Here is a 21,624-nt window from a genome sequence, read left to right on the forward strand (position 1 = left end):
CCATTAGCTAGATGCATATATATGTAAAACAATTTCATAAAAATTGGAAGAGACGTACACAAAACTACCAAGAACATTTTCCTATTGTGTTAGCACTGCATGAACAAAAGAAAAGTTTCATTTCTTATTGTGCTTTCCAATACTTTTTTCCAAAACAGTATTTACAAATGCAGCCTGAGAATTGTAAACAACTTTCGTAATTGCATACACATGAGTACCAAAGGGGACGGCTCCTAAAATCTGCCAACACAATCAAATGGATGCACACAAAGCAACTCACTGGACCAGGCAGGAACTGCAAAGGCTGCTAATGGAACCCACAGGCCGTGGCGCCTACAGAAGGCGTCTCTCCTCCCCGCCTTGGCCACTCACCGGAGACAGCGGCTTTCCCGGGAGGCAGTTGATGCCGCCGACAAACACCATGTTGGGCATCACGGGTTTGGGATTGTCCAGGGTGAAGTCGGTGCGCAGCAACCAGATGGACACGGGGCCGAAGAGGTCATAAGCCGTCACGGTGGTCTGGAGGATCTCGGAGGCCACTTCTAACCCGGTTTTGATAAAATTGTGACAAAGTAGTCGTTCCTCCACGTGGGTGATGTGGTTCCACACCCTCTCCCAGAAGGTCATGGTGTCGGAAAACTCCAGTTGGCTTCGAGGAACGTAGGAGGGGGGGCTGGGGCACTGGGAGCCCTCTTCCAGAAAGTGGCAGAACAGCCCCCTGGTGAAGGCCACAGACGGCAGGGAGAAGTACTTGGCTACAATTAAGCCACACAGATCAAAAGGATCTAGGAACACCGCATCAAAGGAACTGTCTTCTATGAATTTCACCAATTTTCTGTCATTGAACAAGCTCCTACAGCGTGAAAACAAGTAGTCAAGACTATGGTTAGACGGAACCATCAGCAGGGAAAATAAATGGCTTGCCCGAGTTTTCCACCGGGAGTCAGCGAAACCCTTGAACTGATGGCGCTCATCCTCCAGAGAGTACGATGTGGAGTAAGTCTTCACTGTGCATTTGGCCGAGACTTCCAGGTTCTGGTTCACCTGTGGCTTGACCATGACCACCTCATGCCCTCGGAGGGCCAGACTCTCCACAGCAGGACGCATGGTCAGCCAGTGGCTCCCATCCATGGGGACCACCAGCAGCTTGCCCGCCTGGGCACAGCCGGGTGCCAGCAGGAGACACGCACAGAGAGGGAGGAGTCCCGTCAACGCCGCAGGAGCCATTGGATAGTGGCAGCCCAAGCCAGCCAGCTTCCAGGATTCGGAGCTCCCGTGACAGACACTGTGGGCAGAAGAAGCACAGCCCCCAGGGGAGGGTGTGTATTCATAACAAAAAACAAACGAACAGAAATTCCCAAACCACTCATTGCCAATGATTTCCTCACAAGAACTTAGAGAATAACATGTTTTCCTGGGTTGTTTCCCAGATAAGAATAGTTCTGATCTTTGCCTGGGCAGAGCTCCTGCCCCTGCACTGCAGTGCCAGTTTGCAAAGAGAAGTATTAAGCAATGGTTTTTGGACCCTGAGTGCTCGGAGAGACAAAAAGAAAAGGCAAGTTGCATAAAGCTGTTTTTGGGGGAGCATGTCTGAAAGGGAAATCTGGATGTTATCCTCAGGCTACCAAAGTCTCTTTGCCTAGAGATGGACACCCCCAGTGTCAAGGAAAGACTGGTCGCCCCTGATGGCTGACTTCCCCCAGCAGGGGAGCCCCAGGGCACACAGGGCCCCGCTGCCCTCGGTCCATTTCCGAAGGCTCCAAGGCCTCCGACCTGGTGAGCCTGGGTTGTCTACCCGATGCTGCAGGTTTTTGGAAAAATGTTTAAACTGTTGTTTGCAATTTTGTTATAAATCTGAGGTTTTTCGAAAATTAATTTTTATTGAACAGAATTCAGTGACTGGGAGAAAATATTTGTGGTGCATCTACGATGCCTAAAATAGATAAAGAGTTCTCAAAATTCAAGATTGTGAAAACAAAAGAAAAAGAATTGTTAAAAATCAGCCACAAGCTGAGCAGACATTTTACCAAAAAAAAAAAAAAAAAAAAAAAGAAAGAAAGAAAACATAGACATGGCAGACACATAAAAAGATGCTCAATGTTTTTAAGTCGTTAAGGAAATCAAATTAAACACAATTTCACTTACACACCCATTAGGATAACTAAAAATAAAAAGATGACTCATGCCATGTGTCGGCGAGCGTGTGGAGGAGCGGGACCCCTTGGGTGCCTCTGGGGGGCTGCACAGGGGGGTGGCGGTGATGTAGAAAGGGGAGCAGGCACCCATCGCCCACCTGGCCACCCAGAATTGGGCACGGCACAGGGCCCCGCACAGTGGCCTAGACACCCCTACCACTGAGAGCCTGCTGAAGCACTCTAACCAGCCAGTCCCCGCCTGTTTCTCCCGCCCTGCCTCACCTTCCACAGAACCCCAAGGAGGGCCCTGGCATACGCCACCACCCCGCCCTACCCGTCGTGTCTTGCTCCTTCTGCCTCCTGGCCAGCCCGGTGCTGCCCTTGTGGCCCGGCGTGGCCTGTGCCCCTCATGTCTCGAGGACCTGTGATGATAATAAACTTTGTTTTTCTGAGCCTCTCCTGTGTCTCCCCCTGTAGCCACGCCTCACGAACCAGCACAGAAATGAACACAGAAGACTTCCGTACAGAAGCTTATATATGACCCTCCCTCGCAACTGCGTTTGTCACATGAAAAACTGGAAACAGCCCAGATGTGCACCCACAGGTGAGTGGGCAGACAAGCTGGGTTTTGTCTGTACGCTGGAACACTGCTGGGCAATAGAGAAAGAGTGAACTTCTCAGGTATGAACAGCAATGATGAATTTCAAAATAATTCTGTAGAATAAAATATGCCAGACCAAAAAGAAGAGTCCATGCTGTATAATTCTATTCATACAGAATTCTAGAAAATACAAACCGATCTATAGTGACAAAGAGCTGATTGGCGGTGCCATGCTGGGGAGGTGGGGAGGGGTGGAGAGGCCGACAGTGCAGGGAAGGGGGAAGGGGGAAGGGTTACACATGGGCACGGGGAAACTCTGGGAGGCTGTTAAGGAGCTACACTGCTCCCTCCCCACACCCCATAGAAAAGGTATGTTGCAGTCCTAACCCCCTGGACCTCAGGATATAACCTGACGTGGAGATAAGGTCATTGCAGATGGAATTAGTTAAGAGGAGGCCACACTGGAGTAGGGCGGCCCCCCCATTCCAGTGTGAGCCGTGTCCTTGCAGGAAGACAGGAGCACGTGGGAGAAGGCCACATGACCAGAGAGACCCGAAGCTGCAGCGGGAGCCAGAGAACCACGCGAAGCTGGGAGGAGGCGGGGAGGATTCTCCCCTCAGTGCTCAGAGGGAGCGAGGCCCTGCCAGCCCCTGAGGTCCGACTCCTGGCCCCAGAGCTATGAGACCACAGTATTCTGGGGATGGAAGCCCCCCAGTTTGTCCGTCCTTCGTTTATATACCACACTGACAATCAGTACGCAAGTGGGGGTCTATGTATCTGAAGCAAAGTTTCCACATTGTCACTGCCTTCCACCTCAGGACCCTGACTTTTATGTCTGCTTGGACTTTATTATGGTTCTTTCCCCTTTTTCCTCTCTCTCTTTTTAAATGCTGGTTAGTATTCCTTTCAATTTGCCAACCTGCTAATAAGGCGTGACTTTTGGCTTGAAAGGTTCTTGTTTACAGCACTGGGTACAGATTGCCTAACAAATAGATTAAGTAACAAGGCATAGGTTAGGAATCAAAAGACACCAATGAAATCGCAAGTATTTCAGGCCAGAGCCATGTTTGTGTTTGTTTTTGTTATTTTTTTACCTTACACCAACCCCTTGCGTCAAAATCCCAGTTTTTGCAAAAGTAATCATGAGCCCCAAAGGAGCCGGGCCCAGATTAGTGCAGCGGGCAGGGTGGGGCCCGCAGACATGGGGGTCATCGCGGGGTTTCTGGCGAGGGTGGCTATATAGGTTTGGGTGTGGTTCCATCGAATGCAGGAGGCCCTCACGACTATATAGACTTTTAGTGAAAATGATTTTTAGAAGACCACCTAAAATTAAGGATAGTTTTGTTTCCCATTCATTGCCTGGACCGCCCCTCTTGCCAACGTGGCCCTTCTTGAACCCACGTCTGAAGCAGCCTGTGCTACCTGCAGACGCCCCAGCCTTGGGGGAAGCTCTTTCTTATCATAACAATTCAAAAGCTGCTCCCCTGGCCCTAATCTATTTGTTCGGACCCTACAGCCTACACTGTGATAGCATTCAAATGTTACCTCACTGGCTCCTAAAATTTAATAACTCCCCCTCTACCTGGGCTCTTTTCCCCTCTCCCAGTCTGGTTCAGCAAGTGCCATGTTCCACTACCTGGAGTTTTAAGTAAACATGTACATGCTATCACTTTCCCCACAGCCCCTCCATTTGATCTGTACCAGTCAGGGTCTCATCAGAGAGGCAGAACCCCCAAAGGCACAAACAGTCAGGAGTTTGTCCTAGGGATTTGGCCCATGTAGGGGCTGGTTGAAGGGATCTCTGTCAACAGTCTTTACCTCCGATGCTGGAGCTTCAGGACAGCAGGGTGGGTGTTCTGGAAGGGCGCACGGGTGTGCCGTAGGGAAGAGACAGAGGAGCTCGGACCCACGAGGATGAACTGGAATCCACAAGAAGGGACTAGAACCTTGGACTGTTCTCACTGTCTCCAACCTTGATGACATGGGGGTCCCGCAGGAGAACTCTGTGCACAGCTAAATGCACACCTGTCCCAGGTGGAAGGAGCTGAAGGAAGAGCCAGGGGAAGGAAGGGCCGTGGCAGGTCCAACCGCTGCTCTATGCCAATGAGGTGAGTCTGCAGATAGGCATCAATGTGTGCTATCAATGTGTGAGAAGCGTCCGTCTCAAACTGCTGCATGGAAGAAAACAAAACCGGTCTTGCAATTTCCAGCAAAAATGCCCCTGTGACTAACCCTAATTAGAAACATCCAGGGAAGGAAAATCTGGGAAGCAAAACTCGGCTCCGCCCAGTTGGCACATTACAAAGCCACCACGTGACCAAGTCCGGTCCTATCTCCAAAGCACATGTCGGGTCTGCCCCTCTCTCTACTGCCACAGACATCACTCCCCCCTCATCTCTTTCTTGGACTCCGAGAGCAGCCTCCTCAACTGGTCTTCCTGCTTTCCTCCTGCCCTGCAGACAGGAGCCAGAGTGGTCTCTCCGAACATCAATCACAATGCTGTCTTTTGCATAAGACCACCAAATGGCTTCCCATTGCAATTCCAAAGTATCCTTGCCTTGGCTGAAAGGTGGGTGGGTCCAGCTTCCATCCATCTCCTTAGCTAGCTTCCATTTGCTTTTTCCACTCATTCAAGGCCTCCTTCCTGCATCTTGAACAGGACCGTTTCTTTTTCCCATTTCAGGACGTTTTATCTGCTGTTTTGTCGGCCTGAAAAGGTCTTTCCTGAGCTCTTCATATGCCTCCTCATTGGTCGGTTATCCTCTAAGAAGTCTGCTCTGAGGCCAACATCAGAGGCAGCCCTGCCGCTATCCTTGCATTTAGTGCCACATTTCTCTATTGTTTCCCTCAGGTTCCTTACTGCTGTCACTACCATCTGGCTTTTTCTTAGTTTCCTCCACCAGCAAGTGAGCGCCATGAACTTAGGAACCCATGTCAGTCTGATTAATATTGAATCTCAAGCATCTAGCTCTGTGCCTGCCATTTAGCAGATGCTTATTAAATGAATACAGATGTTTACTGAATATGTATTAAAGAATGAATGAATACATGAATGAAAAACTAAAAAGCAACTCATCGCTCCTGACCAGGGAACGACCGAACCTCAACCTGGGTAACTGATCCAGGCCTTCTCTGGCCCTTTTTCTTCTACAGAGCAGCTTTTGCACCACCCGCTGATCTGTCTGGCCTCTCCTAATCCCTGCCACGGTCACGCTCTGGGATTTCCAGGGCTGGCGCCCTCAGTTCGGAGACGTCTCAGCCTCCCTGCCCACGATTGTTCTGGTTCGAGCAGCCTGTGTCCTGGTGGAGCCAGCCTTCCAGTGCTCATTCCTGACCAGGGAATGGAAGTTTGAGGATGATCTACTATTTGGATGAGGGGGATGAAGCATGGCCGGCAACAGAGAAGCAAAGGGCGGAAAGAGAAGCAGCGAGAGAGAGTGCCGAGGGGCCGGGAGGAGTCACGAAGAGGAGGCTGCCGAGCGTGACGTGGTGCAGTGAAGGCGACTGAGAATGAGGACTGGCTATTCCCACTCTGTTTTTTCCTCTAGGCCTTTGGCCTTTTAACCGGCCCACTGCCCTTGGTGCTTGCCCTGCCACCTCCCTCGGGCTGGCATTCACTTGGACTTCTGTGTGACAGCTGCTCTCCTCTCCCACCTTTAGCTCAAGTCCAGAGGACCTTCTCCCTGTCTCCCTCATTCATTCTCGGGTGCAGGCTGGATTGGGCCAGGGAGAGGCCAGAAGCAGAGCCTGCTTACATACACGACTGAAAGAGTCCACCAAAGGTATTCAAGTCTGCAAGAGGAAATAATTTTGACACATTTTTAAAAAGATTTTATTTATTTATTTTTAGAGAGGGAAGGGAGGGAGAGAGAGAGAGAGAAGAATCGATGTGCGGTTGCTGGGGGCCGTGACCTGCAACCCAGGCATGTGCCCTGACTTGGAATCGAACTTGTGATACCTTGGTTCACAGTCCGCACTCAATCCACTGAGCTACACCAGCCAGGGCTAATTTTGACACATTTTTAGTGTACTCTTGTGCATGCCACTTAGAGTCTGTGCAGAAAAAATAAACATTGAGGGTATTATAAAGAATCAAGGTTACGTGGGACATGTTTCACTGGAGATAACTGGAAAACGTCTTTGAATGTGCATGGAAAGTTGAAGCCCTTACACAAATGTTGCCAATGTTTAGGTAACCTGGGAATTAGCCATTACCAAAGACAAGTGATCTTTGCGTATTCCACTCTAACTAATACGGGCTGTGAACACCAGTAAGTATACATTTTAAATGTGACTGAATGAGTGGTCGGCTGACCTAGAGGGCCCACGGACCTGGAAACCCCGCGAGCTAGCAGAGAGCAAGCTCCGCCCTCCCACCACGACTCCCGAAACCTCCATGCAAAAGAACTACATTGCCCAGAAGGCCGCGCGCGACAGGCGTGCTCCCGCGGGGCATCCTGGGAGGAGTAGTCCGCGCGTTCCAGAAATCGCTCGCGCTCGGGGCTGCGGGAGACACGCCTACGCCAACACGGTGGCGCTTTTGTGGGGCGCGACCGTTCTCTTCGAGTTTTGGCCGGGGCGGGGGTCTGGGCTTTAGGCAGTAAGTGGAGCTAGCGGCCGGGGTTCCGGGGAGGGACGCGGGAGGCCGAAGGGGACCGTGTGGGCGGCACGGCCTGAGGAGGGGGAGCCGAGGGACGGCCCGAGGCGGCCTCCGGCCGCGGAGTCCTGGCGGCTCGGCCAGAGGTCGGCCTCCTCGCGACCCTGGGCCCCCGCGGTGACTTGGAGGGCTTGAGGGCCCGGCCTCGGCCGGGAGTGGGAGTGGGAGTGGGAGAGACGGGCGCCCAGACCGCGACCTGGAGGTCGCCCCTCCATCTTGTGTGCTTCCGAGGGAGGGGTCGGCCCGGAAAACCGCCGCCTCCCCGCATTTCCTGTCGCCCGGGAGCTGCGCGGGGAGCTGTGCGCGTCCCCTCCCGGGGGGCCCTCCGCCACTTCAGCGGGTGGCCTGGGCCCCCGGGGCGCCCGTCGGCACCGCGGGACGGAGATGACGAGAGGGCCTTTTGCTCGGCAGTCTTAGCGGCAGCGTCCCCCCCACCCCCACCTCCCCCAGCGACCCTCCTCCGGCTCTCCAGCTTCGGGCCCGCGCACGGAGCTGCTGCCGAGGTCAGTTTGTGCCACTGACTCCTTTTCGGTGCCGTGAGCTGGCGCGAGGCGAGTGAGCAGCAGAGATTGTAGGAAGTGATCGGCGGTCCCCAGGCCCTGGTCGGCGCTCGCTCGGAGTCTGGGGTTGCCTTTGCCACCCCGGCTGACCAGGTGTGGCGTGATGGGTTTTCTTTTTTCACTGCCCATGCTGATGCGCCTTTTAAAAAGAGCTGTCTTTACTACGGGTGGGCCAAACCCTGCGCGCCGAGTGCCTTTCCGTGGTTCTGCCGTGGGAATGTCTAAGCGGCCGTGCGCGATAGGTGGAGTCCGTTTTAGGAATAAGGACGCCTGGTTAAGTAAGTTGCTCAGGGTCCCCGAGGTCGTGTGTCCTCGCAGGGGGCGAGAAAATCCGGGTCTTGGCGACTCCAAAGCCCAAACAACCCACACACTTTCTTTGCAAGGAATGACTTAACACCCGTACTCCCAGGTGGAAGATAGGGAGGTGCGGGGAAAGCTTGCTACAAGAATAAAAGCATTTTGTAACACGTCATATTTTTTTACGGATAGCGTTTAGTTTCACAATGTTTGGGGACCTATTTGAAGAGGATTGTTCCAGTGTGTCAAATAATCATTACGGAAAAAGGAAGAAACTAAAGACCAAAGCATTGGAGCCCCCTGCTCCTAGAGAATTCACCAATTTAAGCGGAATCAGAAATCAGGGTGGAACTTGTTACCTCAATTCCCTCCTTCAGACTCTTCATTTCACACCTGAATTCAGAGGTATGCTACGTTACATGCATTTGATTAGTAATATGTACCCTCATCTGCATACATAGTTGATTTTGCAAGAGCAGAAAGAGACAAAAACAAGACGAAGTATCTTAAAGGTGTGTTCTGCAGCCTGCGTTTACTAATAAAACACGTGATCTGAATATGAAATTCTAATTATCTTACACATACTCTGTGTAATGACAGTAATGTTTAGTCACAAAATAAGAAATGAAGGCAGTATTTCTTTTCTAATTCTAATTTAAAGGACGACATAGAGACAATTTTGTTGTGAGTGCAGGCTTTCATTATTGTTGCACTATTTGCATTTGAGTTGTAAAATTTCTCCCCAGTAATAAACACACAAGCCACGGGCACCCGCAGCAGTTATATCCTGCCTTTTGGAGTGGGGAAGGGCGTCACATTGCGTACACAGTCCGCAGTCCTTCACCTGCACTTTTGAAACGCAGGAAACTGACAGCCTCCTCCGACCTGCTCTTGTTTGGAGTCAGAACCTGACCTGGTGTGAAGCCTCCTATAGCCTAGTTATCTCCCTTGGATGAATATTCATTAATTTGTTGCAGTAATGCTAATCTCTTTGATTAGCCAGTGCTATTTGCCCCAGACCCTGAAGGGGGGGGGGGGGAGGTATAATGTTACTGTAATACCTTCATAGTACCTTTCTAAAGAGTACCTTTGTAAATAGTTCCTCCATAGTACCTTTCTAAAATCTGGAAGTAGTAAATTCCGAAGACGGAAGTTAGACAGAGGGATCCCTTGCTAGGAACAGAAACCCACTCAAATCTCAATCTGAAAGGAGATTTATGGTCAGAATATAGGGGACTCCCAGAAAAGGCCTATAGGAAGTAAGGCCAACCTCAGTGGACCCTGCATGTCTTGCCCTTGTTTCTCTCTCCCTGTTTGTCCCCTTCCCCTCCCTGCACACTCCCTCCCTCTGCAGGAGTCATAACTAACTCTCCCGCTGCCTGGGTTTCATTGTGAACATCCCTCGGCCCTGAAGGGGGTCCCCAGCTCTGCATGGCTCTAGCTCAGCTCTCCACAGTGTCTATATTCTGAGGACAGACAGCCTGGTTCATCCTGTATCGACTTTGCCACGTGCCCCTTCCCACGGCTGCACACTTATCAAATCTTGTACAGATTTGATGCACAAATATTGTGCATCTTTGTGACATTTTCTATTGCTTTTAAGCTTAGAAAGACTTTCTGACTCCAGAGATGTAGTAAACATTTACCCTTACCCCTTCCCAGGGCTTTTCTAGTGGATTGGGCTGTCGGTGGGAGTTAAGACAGGGGCCTCTTGTCCTTGACTCTATCCCCTCTGTAAAAGGATTCCCTGACGCATTCAGTAACTCCACCGTTGGAACTTTTCAGCGTGAAGAAGCAGATTCCTAGGGGAGTGAGTACTTCTCCGAGTTTTAATGTAACTGAAGTTTAAGGGTGACCTGAAGTAAAAAAGTAGCCTTAAAAAGAGACTGAGTTCGGGCTGGGGCGGTCATGGAGAATACCACTGAGCAAGCACTGGGCCGAGTCCCAGGACATGGTGCCCAGGCAGAGGCGACAGGCCCAGAGCACGGGTTGGCACCGTGGTGCGGATGCTGCACTCACGGGGCCTAGCCGAGATCCTGATGCTCCTGGAAGGGAGGTGTAATTTAGAGTGAGAACTGGGGGAGAGAAATCTCGGAGCTTTCTGCAACCATCTTTTACGGAGTAGGGCTAGATCGGGTCCACTGTACTCCCTGGTCAGTGTAGCTGAGAGGAGTGGGAGGTGACTGTCAGGGTCCTGGTGTGGTTTTTGTGCCTTCGCCTGTGTGTCTGTGGTTCCTGTAGACCAGCTCCTCCCAGGGGCTGGGGGGCCGGGGGGGTGGGGGTTGGTAAAGCACTCTGACAGTGCTGACAGTGATCGCCAGGCCGTGGTGGCTGCCGGTAGGAAACTACACCCGTCCTACCTTCTCTCCGTGGGGCGGATCGGCGTTTCCCGGTAGGAGCTCCTGTCCTGGCCTGAATACAGACTTCCCAGAAGGTTCAGATGTCTCTCTGTCGGGTGGCGTAGCTAGATGTTGGACTGCAAAAAAAAATCCTGGAGACTGGCTCTGGGCCCCCACCTTGCTTTTCCAGCTAAGACTACTGCTGCCTGTTACCACCCTCAACACAGGAAGGACACGTGCACACTCAAAAGAGGAAGGACATGGCCTCAGAGTCAAGGTGGTCCTCAGAAGAGGATGGCCGGAAACCTCACATGTGGCTTGTTACTGATCACGTGGGACATTGCTCTGCATTTGTTACATTTCCTAATATTCCTTATGTGGCTTTAGGGACCCACACCCTAGGCAGTAGGAAGCCATCACCGATTTCTGATGTTCTTGTTTTCAGTTTTATATGCATAATTTTCCTTTTACAGATCTTTCATACTGAAACCCTAGCATGCCCTCTGTAGTCAGTGCTTAAAAATAATGTTACCAGAACGTACAATGTATAGAGTAAGGGTAGAACTATCGCCACAGTCACATTTCTGAATCGTTAACTGATTTTACTTACTGGTGGTCTTGTTTTTCTAAGATGAAATAATGTCATTGACATCTCTGATTCTACTTTTGTTTAGAAGCTTTATTTTCTCTTGGCCCGGAAGAGCTTGGTTCTTTAGAGGAAAAGGATAATCCTGATGCAAAGGTATTAAATTTATGATTTACAAGGGGTTTTTTGCAGTATTGAGGGAATGTTTCATAAGGAAAGGATTAGGTTTCTTATAGAAATCAGTCATTTTATTAATTACCAAATATGATTCTCATTTTCAGAAAGTGACTTGGCTCATTCCCTACTAGTAATGGAATTTTCCTTCCAAAAAGCCATGACTTTTCCGAATGCAACATTGCTGCAGCTTGACAGACACACCTCACTCTGCTGTGTTTCTTCCCCTTCCCCGGGTGGAGGCGGGGTTTGCACACCATCTGCACTGGCCTGCCGAAAACTCTGCTTAATGCGCTTACTCGTCACAGCGGCAAACGGAGGGCAGTGTTTCAGTCTGGTGTTCGGGGAATGAATTGAGTGAGGAGTCGCTGTACCATAAGTGCAGGCCGACTCGTGTTCCGCCCCTGCTTAAACATCGTTCAGAAGCGTGGTGCTTCCTGGCTGCAGTCAGTGCTTCTTACAAGGAGTCAGCCTTCCATGACCCAGCCCAGCACAGCACAGACCCCTGTGCCTCAAAGGGCCAGTGTCCGTGTGTGTGTGTGTGTGTGTGTGTGATTCCCAGTCTGCTGCGGGTCATGCGTCTATAGGATACAGTAAAGATGTTGTGGCAACGACAAATTGCCATAGAAGTTTCTAAGGGCAGATTCTCGCTTTAGATGCTTAAATGTGGTGCAGGCCAGGCTCTGAGCAGCGTTCTCTGCCAGCCCGGCCCTCACCACCCCAAATAAGGCAGGACTGGGCTTGGAGCCTGCAGGAAGAAAGTGAGGAAACTCCCACGACTGGGAAACTCCGCATGGGAGTGTGTCTTTTTCAGAGCTATCTTCGAGAATGAACTAGTAGAACACAGGTGGCAGACACACAGCCCGCAGGCCGAGTCCAGCCCCCCACCTTGTTTTATCCGCCGGGCACCTTGCTTCTAGCCAGCAGCAGTGCCGAGCTCCTTGTCGCTAGTTAAGGAGCAGTTACACTTATACAGTCCTAGAGTTACGTTCAGCTCTTTGAAGGCAGCCACGAGGTTGATGTGGCCCCCAGTGAAAATGAGTTTGACAAGTCTGTATTAGAGACTTAAATTACTGCTAGTCTGTAATCAATTGAGTAGTTTATGAAGGCCTCTTTGGGTTTTAATATTGATCTGAACTATGTCGAGGCGGAAAACTCCAGAAACCTAAAACATTTTGGATTGAATTTTCAAAAAAAATGAATCTTAGCTATAGATGGTTCACTCTCTGTAATCAGATATTTGTGAACTTCCCTCTGGGTGAACTGAAGGAACCAGGAGGCGTAAGGAAACTAGTGTGCAGCCCTTTAACAGGCCCCAGCCGAGGCCGGAGAGGCCCGCTCAGGACAGCCCTTGCCCCCGCAGGTGCGCGTCATACCGCTGCAGCTGCAGCGCCTGTTCGCCCAGCTGCTGCTCCTGGACCAGGAGGCCGCCTCCACGGAGGACCTCACGGGCAGCTTCGGGTGGACCAGCAACGAGGTACGAAGGCCCGCCTCCCCAGGAGAGGAAACACGGGGTTGATGTGTTATCTAACTTCTTCAGTTTTGTGTTAGGGTCTCAAGGTATTTTTTAAATATTTGCTTCTCTCATTTTAAACACTTACAAGGCAGAAATATATTTTCGAACATTTGCTGTTTGCAAGATTTATGAATGGTTGTGATTTGGGGGTGGGGAGAGGGCTGTGGGTACAAGGAGAGTGTAAGAGCTGTTTTGTGCAATTTACACCCTGAGAATCTTTACACGGTCTACTTGAGATGTAACACCTACTACATGGAAATTACCATTTGCATAGCAAACAGCTCAGAACGCTGCCTAGCTGTAATTCCATCTGCCTTTGTGACATGCGCTGGTGTTTGAATCTGGGGGTTCGGATTTGAACGTGTGCTTCAAGCAAGACTGTGAGACTGTCCTTGGCAGGCCTCTGCCCTCTCCCTGCCCTGCCTTCCCCCGACTCCCCTCATTGTCCGCCTGTGTCCTGTTTGTTGTAAGGCTTTGTCTCGTTGTTCCATCTGTGTCCCTGAAGGGTATTTCCCTGTATACAAACACAGAACATTTGTCAGCAACAAGTAAAGGTGCTTGTTATCAGTAGCTGTTAGCTGTATTAAATCAAACAAAACCAAGTCCACATTTTTTTTATGGAATGGGTGTGCTCTTGTCAAGACACGGATCTGGGAGACTGTCACAGAATTTAAAGAGGCAGTGATCAAAATAGCATTATCTTGCCTTCAATAGTCAGCTCTGAACTGTGGTCTTTGTCTAACAGGAACGCTCCTTTAACTAGGCGAGGCTGTGTGGTTACAGAGGTAGGGCCTGGGCTCTGATGTTAATGGCTCACGATACATTCCCCAAAAGAACATTAAAAGTTCTGGGGTGGGGCAGTGCTTAGGGTTAATTCCTCTTTCTTATTTTAAAAATAAGACTTTATTGAGACATACTTCACGTGTCCTAAGATTTCCTCTTTTAGAGGGTACTGTTCAGTGGGCTTTTACTGTATTTGCAGAGCTGTATAACGGTCACCACTCTCAATTCTTTTCCCACTCCGTACCCATTGGCAGTGTCCTCCCCCAGTCTCCCCCCCAGCCCCCGGCAACCACTAATCTGCTTTCTGTCTCTGTGGACTTGCCTGCTCTGCACGTGTCACAGCAGTGGAATCAGACGGTGTGTATCAGCCTTGCCTTCCTCTTTATTGCCACGTGACAGTCTGTTGGGTGGATATTCCACATGTTTTTTTAAAATCTAGTCATCGGTTGATGGATTTCCCTTTGTTTTGGATAATGAGCTCCCATTAATTTTCTGATTTCATGCTTGTTAAAGCTGTGAAAACCTTATTTCTTTCTAAATAAAATCTGGCAGGAAACCCTTCCAGACTGGACTTGCAGTGGCAGACGGGGTCTCTGAGACACTTCGGGCAGACTCGGGGTTGTTCAGAAACAGAGCTTGGACACTTCCGCGTGCTCCTTCCCAGCAGAGCCAGCGAGGCTGGGGAGGTTCACTTCCTCTGGGGTCTTGTGTGCTTAAAAAGGAAAGAAGAAGGAAGGAAGAGATCCCAAGTCCTGCATCTAGCCGCAGCTTTTATCCACTTGGTCAGCTTCCCTTTACGAGAAGCTTACTTTTAAAATTTAAAATCGTCTTCCTTCACTGCCTCTGCTTCTGCACCTTCCCCTCATTCCTCCAGCTCCTTTCCACCCTTCTTGTCAGAGTCACTCATGACATCCACGTGCCAGGTGCACGTGCCGGGCCCTCTGCTCCCAGCAGCGGGCTCTTAGTCACACTCCACCGCCCCTCTGCACGCACCAGCTGCTGCCCTCTGGCTCTGGTCCTGCCTCCTGCCAGCCGTTTCCTCTCCTCCCCTTTAGGTGTCCACAGTGTACCCCTCGGCTTTGGTTTGCACATTGTCTTGGAGGAGTAGTTCAGTGTAGTCACGCACAGATTAAAGCAAGCTCCCGTGGAACTTTCTCAGTAGCCCAGTGTTAGTGTTGTTCTGGTTGGTCTGTGTGTCAAAGCAGTAAATCCTAGCTCTTTTCAAACGCCGATACTCGGACTGTTCACCAGCCCCCTGAGCTGAGTGAGATTTCGTAGTGGGCGCTCTGTGCCCGTCCTGTGGCCGCGCGCATGGTTCCCACGGGAATAAATGTGCTTCCCTGTTGTCCGGTCGAGTTACGTGCGCACACGGAACTCTGCCTGTCCATGTTTTCGTTTTGTAATAAAAATAAAAGTAGGTGGTGATCTTCTAACCTGTTCTCAGCCCCTTTAGATTAGTCATCCTAATATTTGATCAAGGTTTACCTTTGGATTTCTTGATAAATCTTGTGGGGTTTTTTAACAGTACTTTAAAATCTGTTTTTAAAAATCTGAGGCACAAAATGACATTTAAAAGTCACCTGTTTTGTAGGAAATGAGGCAACATGATGTGCAGGAACTGAATCGGATTCTCTTTAGCGCTTTGGAAAGTTCTTTAGTCGGGACCTCCGGCCACGACCTCATCAATCGCCTCTATCACGGAACCATTGTTAACCAGATTGTCTGTAAAGAATGTAAGAATGTCAGTGAAAAGCAGGTGAGTATGCAAGAGCATTTTAGTAGTAAGTGATATCGTTAAGTATAGTTCATGTCATTCATTCTGTGACCTACAGTACCGCATGAGTAAAGCATTTATTACTAGAAATCGTTGTATAGTTTTTTAACTCCAGCTATACCCAAGTCATAAGTTTATATCCAGATTTCTCCATGTAAACCCAAAGAAGCAGATCTCATAAAACACAATTGTGATGTTTGATTCAGCACCCCCAAGTTTAGAGAGTAGGGTTGGGGGTGTTACAGGTAGAGCTCTGTAGCCTCACGAGAAGAGTGACTTCATCTGTTTGGTGGTTGGACTGTTAGGAGGTTAATTAGGGAAGTCAGAAAAATACAGAGAGCTGACAAACATCTATAATTAAATATTGGGTTTAGTTTATTAGTGTCTTTGAGAAAGTTCATTTTTGTGTGTGTGCTTATGTTTAAATATTATATATGGTTATTATATGTATAAAATACATAGAGCGCACGCACGCACAATTATAGTTCTTTGTCATGGCACAGGTTGCCCGTTTCGGCTAATTGGAAAGTAGACTTGGAATTTGCTCGTGTGACTGTAGCGACCCCCCACCCGCCCCCCAGTCTCGGAGGCAGGTGGCTTCCTGGGAGCGGTTGCCCTTTAGTGCAGATCTCCTTGTGAGCGCGGGACTTACAGGGGTCTCTGTGTTGTATGAGGAAAAATTAAATGTCATTGTCTGAGTGTCGCAGTAATTGCTTTTTGGGAATATATATTTTTGTCTCTTTCTGTTTTTCATGAGCATTGGCGATAAAACATACTTTTAGTCCCTTATGGCCTTTGCTAGTAGGTTTGGCCAGCTAATTTGGAAATATTGAGATGATGTATGTCTTTGAATTACTGTATGATTGATTTAACTATAACAGTAATTCACAAGCTAATTTTAAACATGTTGTATATTAAAGCACATGATAAGTTACAGACATTAACTTTTCACATATATAGTGAACTATATATAAATGTTACTTTTATTACTTGAGATTTCCACCATTAACTGATTAGTACTGTCATTTTTCAGTCCCATAATCCCTTTAATGCTATTAAAACTAAATATTCTTTAAATTTGTCAGATTTTAAGTGTGTATTACTAGAAACATATTGTAATTCAAATGTAATTATAGTAGAATTTAATAGATTCCCATTTTGCAAAATACCCTCCTCCTAATCTTCATAAGAATCCTTTTCATGCTGGCTCAGACTGGTTTTTTCCTCACACCTTGCGCAGTGTGTTTTAAACCAGCCCGGCGGCAGCAGAAGGGGCAACAGAGGGTCTGTTACAGAGTCTTCGGCCCCGCCTGCGCTGTTCTGGCCTGGAGACCCCAGCAGCGCGGATGCGCCCTGCACTGCACCCTTCTCAGTTCACACGCGAGTCCAGGTTTCAGCCTGTCAGCAGGGGACTCCCCCACTAGCTCCTGGCATGTTTCAAGCTCAGTTACAGCTTGTTTTAGAAGAGATAGTTTGGTGTTACGAATTTCACAGTAAATGATCAGGAGATCTGTACTTTCGTAGGCACAGTGTTTTAGGAAAAATATGTCTGATTATTCCCGAGATGTAGATGAGTTTGTGACATTATGTGAGCCTCTGAAACTGTGACTTAGAATTATTTGTGTGTATTCCAGGAAGACTTCTTAGACCTCACAGTAGCAGTCAAGAACGTGTCGGGTTTGGAAGACGCGCTCTGGAACATGTATGTGGAAGAGGAGGTGTTCGACTCTGACAACTTGTACCACTGCGGAGCTTGTGACAGGCTGGTGGGCGCAGCGAAGGTAAGACGGGCCCTCCGCCTTTCCTCGGGGAGCGCGCCTCACACCTGGGGCAGGCAGGTCTGCCAGGTGCAGCCAGCTTGTTTGAAACAGTCTGCAGGGTACACGAGCAGGGACCCAAAAGAGCTGAGGATTATTTTTTTAAAAACTGTGTGTTTAATCTTACATGTTTAAACCTCAGTCATCCTCAAAGTTCTGTCCATTGGGTACACTACACCAATTGAGATGTTTTTCCACTGCTCAGAACAGTTTTTGAACTCGTCGATTTTGATGCCTTTTGGTGCTTCTGCCGTTTTTTGTTTCCACTTCTTCCACATCTGCAAAATGTTTCATTTTGAGGACTTTTTTCATTCAGGGAAACAAACAAGTTACTTGGGACGAGATTGGGTAAACAGGGAGGGTAGGGCATGGGGGCCGAACTGTTCTTGGTCAAGAACTGCTGCCCACTCAGCGCGGTGTGGGCAGGTGCACTCGTCATTCACCCGTCATGACGTGGGCAGACGTGTTGAAAGGGTCTTCAAAGAAATGTCCTGTAGCCAAACACAGCCTCTCACAACAATGCCAGCTGGCCCACTGGTAGAGATGGGTTCCTAGAACATGCACCCAAGGAAGGGAGCCTGGCCTACAAGGGGCCCGCCCTCCAGAAGATAATTCCAGAGTTTTTTTTTTTTTTTGGCAGGGGGGTGGGGGGAGCCTCATACATGAAACCTTTAGTTAATACTAAGAATCAAAACCACATTTACGGGCTGCAAACCAAAGTGTTACAGGTTCGATTCCTAGTCAGGGTGCATGCCTGGGTTGTAGGCCATGACCCCCAGCAACTGCACATTGATGTTTCTTTCTCTATCTACCTCCCTTCCCTCTCTAAAAATAAATAAATAAAATCTAAAAAAACTCCACATTTACATTATACATATCTGTATTTTAATTTTTTATAGTGAAGAGTTTTTTTTAAGTTTTTAGCCCAGTAGTTCTCTCAACTTCTTTCTTTCCCTGGAAAAAGTTGTTTGTGCCTTAGTGTTTCTTAAATACACCTTTTGTTGATAAACTCCCCGCCATCCCTGCTTTTTGCAAGTTACCATTATGAAGAAGGCAATGTGTTTTGATTTCTGCCAACCAAGAAGCTTGTTGAGCTTTCCTTTCTTCGCCCACCACCGTGAAAAGAGATGGCTTTCCTCGCTCCCTGCACGTGCAGTGACTTCACGGTGCGGGGCCGTGTGTGTGTCTCCTCCCCGATTCTCGCAGGTGTGACGTGCTCGCTCTCCCCACAGCTGGAGCAAGCAGCACTCGACTTGCTGATCAAAGGGCTGACAGGGCGCTTCCGGGTTTCTGTTGGACAGGGAGGCAGAACGGGATGGGAGGCGGCACGGTGTAAGCGGCCGTGTTTCCTACGGTGTGCTCCAGCCCGGCTGCTGCCACTCTTACCTGCAGGGGCCGCTGTTCCTCTGCTGGCGGTGGGCTCCCGGGCTCTTCCAGCCTGACACACTCGGAGTGATTGGGTTAGTGGTCACTGCCTGCTGGCGGAGAGAACCACCTCGGAAGGCACCTCTGTGCAGTCACTCTGTTATGACAGAGAGATCGCACTACTCCTGCAGCTGACGGCAGTTCCTGGGTTTTCTGGCAGAGAAAGGGAGGGATGATTGAGATAGCACATGGTATTGATTTGGGTCCTGGAGACTGTAGGCGAAAGTGTGATAAAAACAATAAAACCCTGCCCGTAACTTTCACTGTAGGGTTAGCAGCCAGCATGAATATCATATTCTTTTGTCCATATTTGTGTCCAGCTTTCACCCCTTTATGAAACTCAAATGAAGAGGTTTTTTGCTTTAGTTTGCATCTCACCTTTGGTGTTAACAACTACAATCTAATAAAAAATATATAAAATTCAGAGGGTTAAAAAGTCTGAGAAAGTTACTTAAATGCATTCTTAGTTTTAGTTGGGCTTGACTTGCACATTAGTAAAACAACCTTCTGCTCAACAAAAGCAGTTCTTTCATGCGACTTTTCTATCATTGGCTTATTTTTTTTTCCAGTGGAAATGTTTGATCTTGATACTTTAAAATTATATTCTAGCCCTGGCTGGGTGGCTCAGTTGGTTGCAGCATCATCCCGTACACCAAAAGGTTGTGGGTTCGATCCTGGGTCGGGGCGCATACGGGAGGCAACTGACCAACGTTTCTCTCTCACATGGATGTCTCTCTCTCCCTCTGGCTCTCCCTTTCTAAAATCAATACATATATCCTCAGGTGAGGCTTAAAAAAATTACACTGTGTTCTAGTTGCATCAGATTTATTGCACTCTAAATTTAGGTTAATGCAGATTATCTTGTTCTGAGCAGTCTTTTTTCAGCCACATTGTAGTTGAGTTACTCAGTTTCTTAGACATATTTTTGAGCTTGTTTGAAAATGTGCCACGTGGTTAAAGTGCTGTTTTATCATTTAAATCTTTTTATTATATACTCGATTTGTAGGATTATTGTTTTAAACATATTTTTAGGAATGTTAAGTACTTACGATTCTGGGTAACTTGATGTACGGGGAAGGATTGTTCTTGCCCCCCTGACATGCCATTTAGTGCAGAGGGGGTTGGGAAAAGCTGACGACTTTTAAGTAAAGAGCAGCTTAATTTCCCATTTTGTTTTAAAGTAAGGAATTAAAACAAAACACATCTTCTTCCCTGCTTTCAAGAACAGTAACTGTAAAACCTCAAACAGTGGATCTTAAGGCTAATTAAACCTGTGGATCTTCTCAGAAAAATGCATGTACACGTACAATTTTCGTAGAATTTCAAGGGTCTGGATCCATTGAAACAGCTCCTGAAGTCCCAGATCTTCAGTCAGGAGAGGGGAGAAGGTGAAAGGTCAGGGCCCAGGCAGGAAAGAGACACCACGGTTGGGCGTGGGATGTGCAGTTAGGACATACCCATCAGGTAGCTTTGAGTTCAGGGCATGAACTCTGACAGCGTGAAATTGGGTAGAGTTCTTAGTTGCGAGTGCAAATGAGGGACGTCACCTTCTGTCCCGTAAGACGTGAGTTTATATCAAGGGCTCTGTGCGACCAGCACGGTGAGTTTGTGACTCCTGCAGTTGTCATGACTTGCTTTTTCATGTGTTAAGAAACATTATGTATTCTGTTATGTAACTGCTTTTTAAAAACTTGTAACATTTTTCTTTTAACAGTCGGCCAAATTACGTAAGCTGCCTCCCTTTCTTACTGTTTCATTATTAAGATTTAATTTCGATTTTGTGAAGTGCGAACGATACAAGGAGACTAGCTGTTACACGTTCCCTCTCCGGATCAACCTCAAGCCTTTTTGTGAACAGGTTGGAACGCTTTCATTTTGGAATTCTTTGTTTTTCCTCTCTCGAGACCAAATCCTGAATTGAGCCGGTGTTCAGTTGGCTTACTGTAGGGTCTCGGCCTTGGCCCTGTGCTGTCCCGCGAGTCGCAGGATGGGAGACAGCTTCCCTGGCTTCTGCCTGCTGGGTGGCAGCAGCGCCCCCCCCTCCTCCCTAGTAGTGGCAGAGGTGTCTTCAGACCTGGGCACATGTCCACGTCTTCCTGGGGAAGGAGAGTGGGCAGAATCATCCCAGCCGAGAATCACTGGTTTGCTACAGTCCTCTTGAATTTCCGAAGCATGGATCTGTCTTCAGTTCTTTTCATTAAACCTCCTTGAAAAATCTTTGTAATGAGAATTTAAGAGCAAAATTAGAAATGACCTTGCATTAGGAGAAGTTACCATTGATTGGCACTTTGCTGTTTGAATTTAGTTTACTCGAGATGCAATAATAAATCACACATCTAGAAAGTGAACAGGTTGTTGGGTTTCGCTGCCCTGGGAGGTGTGATACTGAAGACACCAGCGAGAACAGGCTTGAACACCGATTAATGACATACTCAACCTACTTTCTGAGCCATTTAAAAGTATTTTCTATATAAGTACTACACATACTGGGATTATAATGATGTTTTTCTTATTATAAATCATTCCTTATGTGTTTATTAATATCAATATTTATTACCTAGCTATTAAATATCTATGTATAAAAGTACTATTTTTAAAAAATAACCTTAAATTTAGATGGCCCTTCCTCTACTTCAGTCCTAATTACTGAGCTTTTTGGATTTTGTTTCTTTGTATTAAACACCATTCAAAGGTTGTAATTTGGTGTCGGCCCTGAGCTTGTTATCGGCACACATGGAATAGATAGTTGTTCCAGAGTGAGTCAGTCCTCCCTCTCTTTCCTGAAAAACATTTTTTAGGATAATTGCATTAATTCTGTTTCTCCCAGTGAGCAGTACCGGGCATGCCTCACTGGCGGCGGAGTTTCAGGTGGGCAGCACGAGGGCTTGGCTCACGTGTGCCGTGAGACGGTGGCTGCAGGGGTTTCGTTAGCCTCCCCCATCTCCGGTGGGAGCCTGCAG

General features: G+C 48.3%; 2 protein-coding genes across 2 annotated transcripts in view; one reads left to right on the top strand and one right to left on the bottom strand.

Moving 5' to 3' along the window:
- Positions 1-333: 333 nt before the first annotated feature.
- Positions 334-9,226, bottom strand: LOC114494135 (UDP-glucuronosyltransferase 1A10-like). The gene is made up of 2 exons (XM_028509023.2): positions 9,076-9,226; positions 334-1,285 (listed from the first exon to the last, which is right to left on the bottom strand). Exon 2 carries the CDS (start codon positions 1,225-1,227, stop codon positions 334-336), a length of 894 nt encoding a protein of 297 aa, XP_028364824.1. The 5' UTR covers positions 1,228-1,285; positions 9,076-9,226.
- The window catches only part of USP40 (ubiquitin specific peptidase 40), a 66,868-nt gene continuing 51,994 nt past the window's right edge, over positions 6,751-21,624 (top strand). The window contains exons 1-7 of the mRNA XM_028509790.2: positions 6,751-7,336; positions 8,443-8,655; positions 11,264-11,331; positions 12,713-12,826; positions 15,240-15,404; positions 17,057-17,203; positions 20,379-20,522. Of these exons, the coding sequence (XP_028365591.1) occupies positions 8,457-8,655; positions 11,264-11,331; positions 12,713-12,826; positions 15,240-15,404; positions 17,057-17,203; positions 20,379-20,522 (837 nt within the window). The 5' untranslated portion in view covers positions 6,751-7,336; positions 8,443-8,456. The remainder of the gene's footprint in view (positions 7,337-8,442; positions 8,656-11,263; positions 11,332-12,712; positions 12,827-15,239; positions 15,405-17,056; positions 17,204-20,378; positions 20,523-21,624) is intronic.

Source organism: Phyllostomus discolor, chromosome 4 (genome assembly GCF_004126475.2).
Source record: "Phyllostomus discolor isolate MPI-MPIP mPhyDis1 chromosome 4, mPhyDis1.pri.v3, whole genome shotgun sequence".
Taxonomy (NCBI): domain Eukaryota; kingdom Metazoa; phylum Chordata; class Mammalia; order Chiroptera; family Phyllostomidae; genus Phyllostomus; species Phyllostomus discolor.

Bases quoted from the DNA above. Each gene is read 5' to 3' on its own strand.
- LOC114494135 (XM_028509023.2), bottom strand. From the start codon at position 1,227: ATGGCTCCTGCGGCGTTGACGGGACTCCTCCCTCTCTGTGCGTGTCTC.